Raw genomic sequence first — 16,481 nt, 5'->3', positions numbered from 1 at the left:
CCCCCACCCCATTCGTCATTGGTGGAAAACGATCAATATCTCATCCACTATACCGTTTGGAGTTTCACAAGGTTCAGTTTAGGCCCTCTGCTGTTTACGTTGTACATGTCCCCATTCGGCCAAATTATTTGAATATTCGTTATCATAGTATAATATTTGACCAGTATGCTGATGACAACCGTGCTATACATTGCCAAAACTAACTGTGTGAACGTTTGCAGTTGAAAAGAGTGGTTTACCCAAGACAAACCGACACCAATGACAGAAAAACGGAAGTGCTCTTAATCCGCTCACGGTATGAAACCTTACTAGCCAGTTCTCCGAGCTTCATATCGGTTCTTTCTGCATTCAACTTACTGATTCAGCTAGGAATATTGGTGTTACTTTTGGTCATACATATACTTTTAGTCAACATATTTCTAGGACCTGTCGGTCTATTAATCAATTCTTTCTTCGCAAGATGGCACACATCATTAAACTCACTCAAAAGACTTTCAAGGCTATATTATTCCGACAACAATGACTTCCAGACTGAATTATACTAATTATTCAATGTTGTATGGTTCGCCCGTATGGCAAGCCATTTTATTTTTTATTCAGTATTTAATGATATCAACAATTATTTAATGAGAAATGATTTAAAGATATCTTTAAATGTATTTGTAATATGTACATATCACTAATTCGAATTAATGATATGTACATATCACTAATTCGATTTAATGATATCAACAAATATGACGTACGTATCAAGAATTTATTTAATGATATCATTAAATATGGCTGCGATATGTCTGGTTATACGGCGTAGTCTCAGTAACTCATCCGTACACAGGCCTTATGGAACTAAGCTGGTGGTAGTTGGTATGAGTCTAGTGCAGTGCAGTATACATTACACTATAGTTATACGGTAGGTTCAATACGTAAAACTGCTCTTAATATGGCGGGGATTGAAGCTCAACCAGTTCTAGACAGAATATAATGCACTAACCGCACTGCACTGTACTTCCCGCCACATAATCCCAGGCGCTCAAACCGAGGGCGTAATTGATGATATCATTAAATATGGCCGAATTCGTGAAATGTACGTCATACTTTTTGATATCATTAATTTGAATACAGATATCTGAAATTGAATTTATGATATCTTGAATTGAATTATTGATATCTATAATAGTTCATCTATTTTAAGATATCACAAATTCAATTCTTCATATCAGAAATTTTAATTATGATATCAAATAAAATAATGATATCAATAATTTCCTTGCACCAATTAATGATATCATCAAATATGACGTACATATCATTAAAACAATTTCAGATATCATGAAATAATTCATGATATCATTAAAAAATTGTTGATATCATTAAATAAATTCTTGATACGTACGTCATATTTGTTGATATCATTAAATCGAATTAGTGATATGTACATATCATTAATTCGAATTAGTGATATGTACATATCACAAATACATTTAAAGATATCTTTAAATCATTTCTCATTAAATAATTGTTGATATCAATAAATACTGAATAAAAAATAAAATGGCTTGCCATACGCCCGACAATAAACTTCAGTTGCTCCTGCAGCGTACCCAGAATACAGCTGCTAGCAAGATTGTCACACGTTCAAAGAAGTCTGCCCACATTAATCCCATTCTAGGTCAACTACAATGGTTATCTGTCTTCTACATTTACAAGATAAACTTTAAAATTATCCTGCTCACCTATAAGGTCTTATATGGATTAGCACCATGCGATACATGAATAGTATGATTAGTCCCAAGTTCACCACCCAGTCACTTAGATCTTCAAATCAACAACTTCTCCACTGCGTGCCCAACTGGAAGCTCAAGTCATATGGTCGACAGTTGTTTACCATTGCTGCTCCTGCTCTCTGCAACCAACTTCTACGGCACATCAGTACCGAACACTAACATTTTCAGGAGCATACTAGAAGGTATCTATTTCAGTTGCTTACCCCTGAGCAGAAGTGCCACTGAGCATTAATTTCCTCTGGATATTGGCGCTATATAAATGTGTATATATTATTATTATTATAATTATTATTAATGTATAATCATTATACATCTTCAACAGACTCCTCTTTTCATGCTCCAATGCACATCTAGGCCTTTCCAAATAAGAATACCTGCCAGTTAGGCTATTGGATGATTATAGGACTGGTGGGCCTAGTAAACAAAGAGGTGCTAACACAGGTCCCAACCAGAGACACTCCTCATGGGCGTAATACATACTGTATACTCACCAAACAATTGATGACACACTAACAGCCATAGAATATCACATAACCGATGACATGAGATTTCAGATTGAATTTGCATTGTAGATTTTCACATAACCGATGACATGACACACTCGTGAGTGGCGCTCTTCATATAAAGCCATACATTTACAATTTTCTGAAATCATATCAAAGTGGTGACCAGTGTCCAAATTAAAAACGACTGGCATAGAAAGACTAAAAAGTACCCCTGGAGCAATGTCCTACTCTCTTAAAATAAGAGACTGAAATTTCAGTCTAATCGACTGAAATTTCAGTCTAATGATGGATGGGATAAGGGATCAGACTACTTAGACTGAATTCCAGTCTGAAATGTAAAGACTGAAGGTCAGTCTTAATTAGACTAAATACTCTTCAGTCTAATAGACTGAAAATCAAACCACTTTAGACTGAACAGTCAGCAGTTTAGACTGATTTATTGCAGCACCAGTCTTAATAAGATTGAATACTTTCAGTCTATAAGACTGATATCAGACTGAACAGTCGGTCCTTTAGACTGAATTATTACACATCACAGCTATACTGTCAATTTTATAAATTGCAAATTCTGGATTGAACAAGCTTTTCTATAGATCCTCCGTGTTGGCTAAGTGCTGGAATTCTTCAATAAAGATGCAGTTAAGGTCATCAAGACAACATTCAATGATCTGTTAATGCAGGGGAATTTACTGAAAGGTGCTACTTCATGGAGTGACTTCACCTTCACATCCAATCATGTTAGGCTATAAAGACCAGAAAATCATTGTGACAGTCACACACAAAGTACATTAAAAATGGTATTCCATCAAGAAATATAATTGTCAATATCCACCGAACAGTAATTTTATTCCCACTAACCCACTTATATATTCTTATATAATTTTTAATATATTAAAAAAAAACAGAAATCAAAACTACAATATTCTGAGGGATGTTCAACAAAACATGTTATCTTTGCAACAAACGTTCAAATTATAAAGATACTTTACATAACAGTGACATATTTTCAGTTCAATATTAATCTGTCAAATTTCTGCTTGAATTGGGCCTGGATCTAAAATGTTCTTTAATTTTTTTGGAAAGGATTAGGTGAGCTGAGAACAGATCAGTGGTGTCGCCAATGGGTGGCCTGGGGAACCCCTCCCCCGAGAAGGAATTCACAAATAGACATATCACCAACCAAGATTCAAATGTCTGGCAACACCACTGTAACAGAAAGCACTTTAAATTCTTTGTATGTCACCACCAGGTGGTAATACCCTGGAATTCATTGACAACACAGCTGTAAATTGAGTGGTTATATACCCAGCTGATCCCATCTCCCGATCTCACTGAACTTTAAATTTTCCACTGTAAAGGATATAGTAACTATACGATCCTGCCTTTACAAAAGGGATAGGATGGAAACACGACGATAGTACAATGGATCTGGTACATTGCCTTTTTTCCAGTTGTAAATCATTAATGTATAGTAGCAACAATTTTCTTAGAATGATTTCAAAATGGGGAAAACATATGACAAATTTTCAGCAGGTTATTTATAAAATATTAGGAATGGTCAAACTATATATCAGTGCGGTGAACATTTAATACTTTGTGTTTCAATGATATAGATTGGCGATTGCTGAAAGTCATTATCCAGCACACACAAAACAAAATGTTACAAGCAAGCAGTTGACAGAATGGCACAAACTTCATAATGGCTATTAGATAAACATGAACTATTATATACTGCATTCACGATTTCATGATATGGCATTCATATAAAGCAATTTGTATGCAAAAACAGTACATGTGACTATTATACCACCCTCAATTATTTCTTAACTTTCTGATAGTAATCATATATAGTGATTTTGATTGGGATTTCAATCAAATTTTAAAGTTTTATAATTTATCTCACGTGAATCCTTTAATGTCGGCCTCTAGCTGAAAAAGAAATGTCACTCGAGAGTCGACTAAAAAATTGAAAACAGTTTTGACTCATTACATCACTAAAATTTAAAAAAAAATGGGGGGGGGGGAATAATGAGGAAAGGATATTCTCAAATGGAATTTTCTACAGTTACTGACTTTATAATAATCAGGTTACTTGCTTTTCATGGAACAAATTATGGAATATTGTGCACAATAAATAATATTAGCTTAATTAATTGCTTAATTAAATAAACCTTCAACATAGTGAGTGCAGTGAAATGTAGGAACATTAAAGTAAACATTAAAATAACATGCTCGAAAAATCATACAACAAAGTTTTTTTGGCAACTAGGTGTTTGTTTAATTACATTCATAATTAGATCAGTATCATTAGAAAACATTTTTAAAAACCAAAAATCAATGAAATATTTATTTCTGGAGCCCTCCCTATTCATATAAAACTGTTTGTAAACTCCGGGTAATCAATTTAACGTTTTAGGGTATGTGTTAGTTACTCCTTAAAGGCATTGAAGATTTGTCCCAAACAGCATGCAGCCATCTGAAAAAGTTAACTTTCTGTTGCTTGCAAGTGATGTTTGTTCGTGTCGCTAAAAAAGACAGACAATAATGAAACGTGATACCTTGATATCTTTAGCTGGACCTGAGATGTTCATCGCTGTATCGTTTATACACTGTAATGTGGGTATTGACCGTAGCTGTATGTACTGACTGTACACTAGTGTCTAATTACCGACGGTAGCAAGCTGTGTTTGTATTTTCTGGGATCGATGGCAGTGTCTAACACTTCTGTTACACCTCATTCGAAACTAGGTCAGATTACCGGCATTAGACGTTCTTTTTGCGCGAGTCTTCACACCCTTTTAAAGCTACTCCATGCTGACACACATGGTTCCGGACTACAGAGCAATAAAAAAGTAACATTCACTCCTTGAAGTAACTCCATGCTGGCTGCCCTTATAGATGTGGCATGGATACGGACGAGAGACTTCACTTCTGTTGGTTGCAAAATTCCATACACCATGGAAGCATGGAACTCACAAAACTAGTGTTGTAGAGGGGGAGCATAGTCTATGTTAAATGTATGTTCTACGCCTCTGTCCCAGCTGGAATGGCCAGTTTATCTGCCACAATGAAGAATTGTTTGGGGTTCAATTCTGGTCCGAGAGATAGGATGAAAGGCTGTCAATATTGTCCTTGTCTGCCCTGTGCTGCACTCTCAATATCTGTGCCCTCCTGTTTGGTGAAGATAAAAATAAATGTGATAAAGGACAAGCAATATGGTATAAATCAAAACATTCTTAAAAAAAGATATGTTGAGAGGTAGAGAGACTAGACTAGAATAATATTTAGGAGAGAATGGAGAAACAAGAACATGACTGGCATTGTACAAAGGAGATATATCAATTCACGATAGGCAGCAATATGTCATCCATGGCGGGTGAGATGTGTTATGTGAAGGTGGATTCAAATTCAACCTAACATTTATGGGTTATCATGTTGATTTTGGCAGGTACATGGTTACCAAGCAAGGTTTGTTGTTAGTTGTTTTCAGAAATTTCTCTTTTTAAGGATAAATTGTTCATGACATCTCCTGATTCCATTACATCAGCATAGAAAACCAGTGAACAAGGAATATGATTTACATTTTAGCCTACTGATTTCACTAATATGTCTATCTGCTTGTAAAAGAAACTGATTTCATAACATTAGTGAATGGTAATATTACTGTAAAATCTTATAATAAAGACTGATGGCCCACTATATGTTTAATAAAATAACAAAAGCATACCAATTCTTTTCCAGTTTCCACATGATTTAAATACAATGGTAATGGTTTAACAGAATCGTGTTAGCTTCATGCTGTAATGGCTGTAGAAGTCACTACATTTTTTCAAATAATTAAGGGTGCTTACAATCTATGCATAATAGTACTGTGTTTTGCAATTTCTTGAGCATTATTATGTTCAAGTATTTGTTATGAGGTTAACCTAGCCTAGATTCATTTGGGACGATCAAGTACATATTGCAGTCCTGACAAGCGTGCTTATTCGCCCGACGATTGGGTTCATATGCAGGACAGGCGGGCTAATTTGCCCAACGATCTGGTACCGTGATAACTTCATGCTGTAATGGCTGTAGCAGTCACTACATTTTTCAAATAATTAAGGGTGCTTACAATCTATGCATAATAGTACTGTGTTTTGCAATTTCTTGAGCATTATTATGTCCAAGTATTTGTTATGAGGTTAACCTAGCCTAGGCCTAGATTCATTTTGGGACGATCGAGTACATACTGCAGGACAAGCGTGCTTATTCGGCCGACGATCGGGTACATATGCAGGACAGGCGGGCTGATTTGCCCGACGATCGGGTACATACGCAGGACAGGCGGGCTGATTTGCCCGACGATCGGGTACATATGCAGGACCGGCGTGCTTATTCGCCCGACGATCGTGTTAATAGGCCCCACCAATTATAACAACAGCCTAGGCCCTATTTGCTATAGTACAGCCTAGCTAGGCCTACCTCGCGCACAAGCCTAGAATAACTAACGTTACGAACTGCCAAGCTTTTATTCTGTATTAATTGGAAAACAACAAAAAACATACATACATACCCTCGAACACTGTTATCACTTCTTCGTGGAAACCTTTATTTGTAAGAAAAGTTCTTAAAGACTCAGCCATTGCTAATTTATAACCTTTACTCTAGCTTAGACATACGGTCGTCTGTCTCGTTCATGCCTAGCTGTGTGTACGGCGTGCGTACGTACAGTACAGCGAGTACCTGGCTAAGCGAAGAATATAGTAGTATATATGTACACAAGTTGTAGCGCTCGTTGTCACACTTATTTTTATGCGGCGTATTTGCAAGTTTTCGGATGACGTAGGCGCATTTCTGTTCTCTGATTGGATACATTTTTCAGTGGAATACAGAGACTGAAAATGGTAAGATGACATGCCACATGTGATTAGCTGATTGGTTAATAAAGTCAGTCCAAAACAGCGACTGAACGGTGTAACTGATAATACAGTCTAAGTAGAGTGTTTCTCAGTCTAAACTCAGTGTATAACACTGAAAAAAATTTCAGTCTCAAAGAAGACTGAATTCTTCAGTCTAACATTTTAAGAGAGTAATGATAGTTACAACCGATGACGTCCTCGATTGTTAGTGTGTCATCAATTGATGGGTGTGTATACATGCGCCTGTCATCGGTTGCGAGGTCTAAACAAGAGCACACCCACACATACGCCAACCTGACTGCATAGGTTCCTTTTGCTAAAGCAAGGAACCAAAATTCTAACCCAATCAATATAATAAATATATAAGTATCCATAATAATGATGATCGGTAGAAGAAGGGGAATGAGAATGAGAAGGAGGAGTAGAAGGAGGAGAAGAAAAAGAAGAATCATCCACCAGAAGTCAATGGAGCAATTTTCCAGCATCCAGAGACTGTGCAAACGTCCAAAAATCTGACATTATATTATCATTTCATTTAAGGGTGCTTTGCTTAACTGTGTTATCTGATATATATATATATATATATTAATATATATATATATATATATATATATATATATATATATATATATATATATATATATATATATATATTTATATATATATATATATATATATATATATATATATATATATATATATATATATATATATATATATATATTTATATTACTTACCAAATTAGCTTCATTGAGTCCTATGCGTTTATTCTCTGCCATAATTCGATAATCACTTCCAAAAGGAATGGTACAACCAGAAGCTACACAGTGACCCTGTAGAAGAAAACGTGTGAAGAATTGAAGGAGTATGATGGTAAGCCTACAAAGATGCATGGGCGGCGATCCGTACTTCCGAGTGGGGGGGATATGACATTTTTGACAATCTAAGCGTAGCGCCACCATATGTTGGCGCGAAGCGTACAAGAAAATTGTGGGATTTACGTACCCTCTACATGGCCGGAAACGGAACTTCCCGAGGTTTCCAAGCGGCATATACCCAACTTTAAAATAGGGATATCATGTCCGAAATATCTGATAATCAGGATCCAAAATACTTTTATTTTTTAATTTCGGGTGTTATTTTGGGAAAATTGCCCCTGTCAATCTTGTTTCAGGCGCTACGTTAGAATGTTCGAGAGCTCTTTTATATTATTCGATGAAGAAAATAGCCTCATGCAGGCTTTTATAAGCCTATACACATGCAATACACAATAACACATAGTTACATTTCGTTTGCTTTTTAGCTAGGGAAAACCTGATGAGTTCAACTTAGGGAATAACGCGACGACCTATAGCAAACATAGGCTAACTTGGCCGGGCAGTACGATGGTAGAGTGCTCGCCTGCGGTGACAATTGGAGGTCCCTGGTTCAAACTTCGGTATCAACATCTGATACCAAAACTTCCCTCCACTCCTTTCTCTATGAAAACTAATAAATTAATATAGGGGAGGCTAAGTCTCCATCCCCGAGTTCCGTTGCCATTTGCCAGGAGAGGAAAGTGTTTGCAATCTCTGCAAATGGACAGCTGTACTCACGTTGGTTGGATGGGGACATTAAATGACAGTCCTGGAAGTAGGATTTTGACCCGCCTGCCTGAAAACATCTCACTTTGCGTCTTGGGGTCTATAGAGTTCAGAGGTTGAACCTGCCCATTGAAAATATCTGTGTAATGTGTCTTAGGTGCATAGTAATGCTATGTTAGGTATTCACTACGACTATTCACTGACAACAGCTTACGTTTGGGAATAAATATTTCTGCATTACAGCTACATTTCAGATTGCCAGACAAAATACCATACTATAACTTTTAGGCGTTTACTCATCATGCTAAGCTGCGATCACGAATGGACTTGATTAATGATTAGATAGTTATGAGTTATATGTTCGAGGGTATACATATACGTGTGTAGGCCTACTATATGGCCAATATGAATACTATGAGGGTGCATATATGTACTATATCAATACCGTGGGCGCAATAATACCTTTTGTTGTTATAGGGCCAATGAAGCCTACAGTCAACTATTCTTGCTTTATAAAGACGCTTTATTTGAAAAGATCGCACTGCGTTTATGCATGGTAGGCGAGAAATGAAGCTAAAAAAGAGCCGTACATTCACGATGATGCATAAATGTAGGCATGAAAATATTCTTATCCATGGCATTTGGTGGGGGGGGGGGGATATGGTGTATTACATCCCCTCCACCCATTTTCATGGGGATATATCCCCCACTCCCCCCCCCCCCAGAATCGCCGCCCATGCAAAGATGACCAAAGATACAAAAGAGATATATATTTAAAGCATGCATAGAATACGAAGGCAGGCGGACTGATTGCATGACAAGCGTTACATACCACGGACGTATGTAGACCATGTAACAAATATTTTGACAAATACTTGGATTTATACTTACGTTGATGGCAGAAATTGAGATAAGGTTGGTACTGAGATTACTTATGATCATATCTTGTATGTCATACCAGAATTCATAAATTTCATCATAAGTCTTTTGGTACATCGACATAATGTCCAAACCTGCAGAGAACACACCAGGAAAGGCCTGCAAAAAATGATGAAGAAAAAAAATATGTCAACATTTTACAAATAATAGAAATATGAGTGGAAGCAAATTACACTGTTATATGTGGGGTATTTCATAACGTGCTGGAATGTTCCTGGTTGTTTTGCATGAATAATTGAGTCATTAATGGTCATAGTCTGGATATAATATACAATATGTAGCCTACAAAACACAATTACTCGACCAGCGCGGTTGAGAACTGACCAAAAGTCTGCCGCGGCCAGCAAACAACGCTCAATATGCAAATTTCTTACATGCAGCCAAACTATCGGTGCATGGTCCCGACCAATCATTTACCTATACTTATAGATGATAACATCTAATTACTTTCCGTAATCGTTTCCACAATCTACATGTACTTAAGCACTATATATACAGTACAAGTATTCCTGAGTCCCAACAAACCTAGTAATGAAGAGTCTATACCCGACCGTGAAATAACTATTTTCCCTAAAAGCATAATGAGGCGGCCGTGGCCAGCCTTTTTGGCTTACTACGAGTCAGAGTTTAATGTGGAATTAACGCTTGTATTGATCTGACTTTTTATGACAGCATAGTAAGCAGCACTCCCCTACTTGGCCGTTGTTCGATGTAGCCGATTGCCATGAAGTGGGTCCTGCTTACCCATATTAGTCTTTAGATGTCAAATGTTGCATGACCGATGCATAGTTAGACTGTAAATTAGTTGGCTACAATTAGCACTTATCGCCAGGTTGTGCTGAGAGATCCATTTGAAATTTTGTGTAAGGTTGAAGGAAGCTGGGGTGGGGTGGGGGTGGGGGTAGTACAACAACCCAAACATCCTGGATCCTGGCCGGAAGGTGGCCTTATTTCAGAGAAGTGTCCCTTTCCCGTGTAGAAAATTTACATTTTAGGGGTATTTAGATGTGAAAGCGTAAATAAAGGCTTTTTATCATTTTCCTTATATGCTAATAAAACACCAGACACGACAACCAATAGGGGCCGCGCCTTTTGTACCCTCCTCCCTCTTAAATCCGTCACAGCCCCCACGTGCTATACATGAGCAAACAGTATACCCTGTATCAATTAATATGATTACTTATTTTGTCTCTAAAGATTTCTGTGGGGTTACTATGCCCAGTGGAGTAGGAAGGTACTTTTGAATGGGGGGCTGAAGACTGATGGCCGGCATGGGAGGGGTCTAAGGGGAGGGGGTGTTTTTTGCATTTCCAGGTGGCCTCGGATGCAATTTGGTGCTCAAAATGAGATTTGTTTCTCATTTAAAAAGGAAAAATGGGTTTTCTGACTTGCAAAGTGGGGGGGGGGGGGGAGGCGGAATGATACTTCCGCCCTCCATATTTTTCAAGTAAGTTTGATGCCTGTTTTGCAAATATTGAACCCGTGAAAACACACACTTACAAACTGTATCGATACAGATCATAAGAATATAATTATTAGTATGTGAAAGGGATACCTTCTACTTGACCTTTGACTTAACCAATTCTGTATCAAACTCGTAGTCGTGTACATACATGTATACATTCCATCTTGCGCTAATTCTGACTTACATAAATAAAACTTGTAAACAATATTTTAATAGTAATATTCGCAAATGTTTCTGCATGCATGGTTCAAAGTATATGTATAGGCCTATAGCATTATTACAGTGTGTAAATATTCGCCATAACAGCGTGTGTATATATACCATGCATGGTGCCTGTTTATTAGATCTGTGTATATCGGGTATAGTTGGTTTCAATTTTTCTCACCCTATTTAAAACTATTTTAAAAGAGAGAAGAAAAAAAAAACTGTTAGCAAACTGCTTATATCTACTGCCAAGAAAGCTGTGTATGTAAAGATGTAAATGTTAGAGGGTCTGACGTTTCCATCCTTGCAGCATCTTCTTCAGAGGCTATTACTGACAGTTAATTACTATTGTGAGATCAATTAAAGAATACTTGTGTTACTTTCAGTAACTGTGTCCGCCCCACCACGCACCCAAAAAATTCAACAAAGATTAAAAACTGAAGTGTATAAATTGTTCATCAGTTTGAAGATAGTATCATGTAACGGCGCTATGACTGGACTATACTTACTGATGTGAATATCATCGCTCGCACTCGCTCATCTTTCTCCAAGTCAGTGATGGTTTTAGTGACTTCTCTCAGATGATTTGAGCAAAAAGTGTTGACTGGCTTTTTCTGTAACTTGACAACTGCAACTGACCCTATAGAAACGAGTGCAATATATCCATTTTCAGTTCATCTTATGGAACGGTTTTGCCACCAAATATGCTATTGTCAGCCATGTTTTATTACTTCAAAAACTATCTCAATGTGGCCCTCAGTGAGACTTGCAAGTTATAGTGCACCTGTCTATTAGAATAAGGTGACCATATTTTCCTGACTGGAATCGGGGACATTTATTGCGTGACTGATATGGGGGAGGGGTCTAAGGGGAGGGGGCCCCCTCCCCTTTGAAAAATTTTCAAGTGCCTAAGGTGCTTAGATGTAAAATGGTTATACTTAGTAGCACTATTTAAATCAATTTTATTTTCAAAAATGTAGCTTTTTTTAGATGAAATTCACTAACTTTACGTGGTTCTTTAAGAGCTTGTGAGTTGCTCATACTCACACTATAAGTGTCGTGTCGCCGTAGTTGCCAATTATACGGTCGAAAGAGTGCTAGGCTAGATCGATCTAGCATATTTTTTAACAGTGTTTCCACTTTACCCTGGCCCACCTGTTCCGTTCTGCGACTGCTCACTTGACTAAATTTGTTTTTACAATTATTTTACTAATAATGTGGGATATTTTCGAAATTCCTGAACATTTTGACGAATCGGGGACATTTTCGGGGACACTTGTTCATCGGGGACAGCACACTGTAATCGGGGACTGTCCCCGAAAATCGGGGACGTCTGGTCACCTTGTATTAGAACCATCATGCGCACTTTACATGGTCAAACCAAGTATCCACAAAGAGAGGGTTGATTACTTTGTGGAAATTTTAAGTAGAAACATACTGTCTGCGATTTAAAGAAAAAATACTGTCACACAGAAGCTCTGAAATAAAACATAATGATCTAACTTCCATCTTCATAGCTCATTCTAAATATAACATATCTCATGCATGCAACTATATTTACTACCGTGAGTGCATTGCGCAATCATCTGTGACGTCATGCGTGGACTACCAATTGCAACAAAAGCTGTTATTTGATTTTGTAACCGTAGAATGAAACGCAACTTTCTAGCGTTACGTTATTTTACGTTGAATAGATACCGTTTATACAATCACGCGATTATATCATATATATTAAATGTTTTCAGTTTTCAATGATGTAGACGCTTCTTAAATTACATCCGTGCAAATCAAGGCAGAGTGTATAGCCTAGTGGTTAGCGCCGGCGTCTCCCAGTCATGAGATCCCCGGTTCGATTCCCCCCCCCCCCCCGACAGCAATGTGTGTCGTCTGGCAAGGGTGTTGTTCAATAACAACTTCCCGACATGGACGTTAAATGGATGTGTGCCGAGAGATTGGCTTCGGTCAGCTTGCGAGTCTACAAGCCTCCATGGCTTCTTTCGCGAGTTCCTGCTTGCGGGAAGATCACATATACATACATACATACATACATACATACATACATACATACATACATACATACATACATACATACATACATACATACATACATACATACATACATACTTTCATTTGTTCTTCGACATGTATGACATCAAAGACTTATGGTTTAAACAGGGAACTGTTACTCTAACGTTAGGGTAGCATGGCTCCCTGGTTTAAAGTCCAACTATATATAGTATACTTAACAAGTTTCAGAATTTCATATCTCATCAATGAAAGAAGCAGTATCGAGATTGGACTTGGAATAACTATATTATGCCAGCCTTTAACTTGCTTATATTTACCGGTATCTATACAGTTTTAATCGGTTGATTGTGAGTGCGCATATCAACATAGTTTACGAAAACATGGAACCTGCAGATATATTTACTGAAGTGAAATTATGCACATAGACTTACACAAAAATGACAGGCCTATCATTCTTTAGATGTTTCAGAAACTTATGGCGAGATATAAAGGTAGGAATCGGTCCTCTTTGCCAGGGGGTTTGTGTTCAGATTTGAATAATTATTTTACCGATATACTTGCGGAATAAATACATGTGTCCGCGCCAAATGTATTGTGTATGATATCGTATTAAGAATATTGGCCGAACTTACCTTCAAAGTCAGGGTCCAGTGTTACCGAAACATACTTTGGTCTTTCTGCTGCGAGACACCGGCATGTTTGTGCAGCCCAAGTATTCGCAGGAGTCTGTAGTAACTTCACTGTTCTCAAAATTACTGACATCTTTATTGCTTTTTATTTTCGAAAAGAAAAATATAATGAGCTTCATATTCTGTAAATGTAAATACGAATAATGAGGAAGATGTGTTTGTTGAAAACGGCATTGCCCCTTTAGAACGGTGCATGGAGTCTTTTTCAGTGTGCATTTGCAAATTCCTCCTGTTTGGTTACCCGGAATCGGCATCCGACACTTACCTCGAGAACTGGCTCATAAAGATATATACATATAAGCTTTAAGTTTTTGTGTAGAGATCATAAAAAAAAAAAAGTTTTTATCCCCGCTTTGAGCGTGGAAACGAATACAGAAAAGAGCCATAAATTTACTGTTCTAGAAATAATTTTGTTATGAGAAAATGCCATTTACTTCATTTGTGAATTTTAAAAATATATTTTTAACACGTGCACGTAATTAAACACACTTATTATATCCGAGTGTAGGTATATTGGCCTGTAGATGCCCACTTGTGAGTAGAGAACCTTACCTGTGACATGAAGAAATAACGTTTTCAAAGTATTTTCTAAACAATTTGATGAAAGTCAACCGGGATGAGAACACAGTGTCACAACAGGTAAAGTAGTAAAATGGTAGTCATATAATGCCTACGGCGCAAGTTGGTTGCCGCTTTACTGTAGATACCTCACATACATGTACATATATATATATGGCTCACTGAAGTGCGATATACAACATATCAATAGGCTATCACAGTCCAAAGTAAAAAAGGCAGTTTGCGACCGAATCGTTAAAGTGACGTTGTCAGCGATAGTATGCACTTGACTTTGACCGAACGATTATCTTCAGCGATAACAAAAGCGTCACCATCGCCCGCTATATCCATAACACTACCCTGGATAGGCTAAGACGCGTATTGCCAGCTCAGTTGGCCTTAAACGAAGGCCCGGAATCTAGTTTTCGAGGAATTCAAGTGATCTCGATATCTATTGATAATCTCGAGATGATTTTTTAAATTTTATTTCGGTATTTCATTCTCGAGATTATTTTAGGATAAATTCTTCATTTGTAATCCGTCTGTATAGGACCATCTTTTCGTCAAAAACTTGCATTCAAATACTGACAGAGCCTGATTTAAGACTCAGGTCATCGTGGTCGCGGCCTCGGGCCCCCACGTACAGGGGCCCACATATTCCGACCTCACAAATACCGTCTTACAAAGATGGGCAATATGATATATATCGTATAAGATAGTCACTATACGACAGTCTCATCGCAAACTGAATTTAAGTTTACGCGATATCCTTTATATTACAAGTTATGCTGAAAGGGGCCCCTCAATCGCTTGGCCCCGGACCCTCATGAGCAAAATCCGGCCTGTACGTGTACGGCATGACACGAACATGTGCAAGATGACGGAACCTGATGTCGACACTGTAAGCAAAATGTACCTCATCGGAACGTTGAAAGTTAGAACTTGGGATGGTATTTTTGTGGGTATATATTTGTGCTTAGAAAAACTGCATTCGAAGAGGGAAAGAAGCTGATTGATTTTGATGGACTGGGACTCGGTTGAATTTTAGACAGGGAAGACAGGCTATTTAGTTTAGTTTAGTAGGGAAAAAAAGGATCAGGAGGGACACTCAAGTCCCCATCAAGGATCCTATAGGAGAGAGAAAAAACTGAAGACACAAACCCGATTTCAATGCGTAAAGTGCTTGTCCAAAGCATTCTTAAACCCATTCACACTACTTGCAACTACAACTTTCTCAGGCAAACCGTACGTTCCATGGGCGGCGATCATGGGGGACGGGGGGGGGACATGTCCCCCCCAATATTTTAGGTGGGGGATATAGTATCTAATATCCCCCCAATATTTGGTGGCATAGTTTTTTTTAGCATAATTTTTAATGATATCGCTAGTAATTTCAAAATAGAAAATGCTTAGATGCAACTTACAAGGCCTGGGAAGTGCCATTTCCAGCGATCTGGGAGGCATTTTCGGCCAAAATTTTCTCTTGCGCTTCGCGCCAACTTATGGTGGCGCTACGCTTAGATAGTTTGCCTACAAGCTTCGCCCCTCCCTTGGCAAATCCCTCGCAAGGCGCCTGTCTAACCCTGACACAATTTGTTACTATATATGACCAAAAGTAGTTTTTACTTTTTTTCGAAATGAATAGCTAGACGGACCGCATCCGTAATGAAATTTGGTTTATATATATATATATAGCCTATATATATAGCCTATATATATATAGCCTATATATATAGCCTATATATATATATATAAACCTAATTTCATTACGGATGCGGTCCGTCTAGCTATTCATTTTGAAAAAAAAAGGAAAAACTTTTTACG

General features: G+C 37.7%; 1 protein-coding gene and 1 long non-coding RNA gene across 2 annotated transcripts in view; both read right to left on the bottom strand.

The window, feature by feature from the left end:
• LOC139971718 (enoyl-CoA delta isomerase 1, mitochondrial-like) overlaps positions 1 to 15,041 on the bottom strand; it is a 58,609-nt gene extending 43,568 nt beyond the window's left edge. Inside the window, exons 1-5 of the mRNA XM_071978436.1 lie at positions 14,652 to 15,041; positions 14,043 to 14,180; positions 11,892 to 12,022; positions 9,666 to 9,812; positions 7,929 to 8,024 (exon numbers count right to left, since the gene is read on the bottom strand). Of these exons, the coding sequence (XP_071834537.1) occupies positions 7,929 to 8,024; positions 9,666 to 9,812; positions 11,892 to 12,022; positions 14,043 to 14,172 (504 nt within the window). The 5' untranslated portion in view covers positions 14,173 to 14,180; positions 14,652 to 15,041. The remainder of the gene's footprint in view (positions 1 to 7,928; positions 8,025 to 9,665; positions 9,813 to 11,891; positions 12,023 to 14,042; positions 14,181 to 14,651) is intronic.
• LOC139971719 (uncharacterized) lies at positions 3,091 to 7,371 on the bottom strand. The gene is made up of 2 exons (XR_011794454.1): positions 6,846 to 7,371; positions 3,091 to 5,461 (listed from the first exon to the last, which is right to left on the bottom strand). It is a non-coding gene; the product is annotated as an uncharacterized lncRNA (long non-coding RNA).
• Positions 15,042 to 16,481: the final 1,440 nt, after the last annotated feature.

Source organism: Apostichopus japonicus, chromosome 8 (genome assembly GCF_037975245.1).
Source record: "Apostichopus japonicus isolate 1M-3 chromosome 8, ASM3797524v1, whole genome shotgun sequence".
NCBI classification, from domain to species: Eukaryota; Metazoa; Echinodermata; class Holothuroidea; order Aspidochirotida; family Stichopodidae; genus Apostichopus; species Apostichopus japonicus.
Note: the sequence above shows the minus strand (reverse complement) of the source record. Positions and strands in the feature narration are given on the sequence as shown.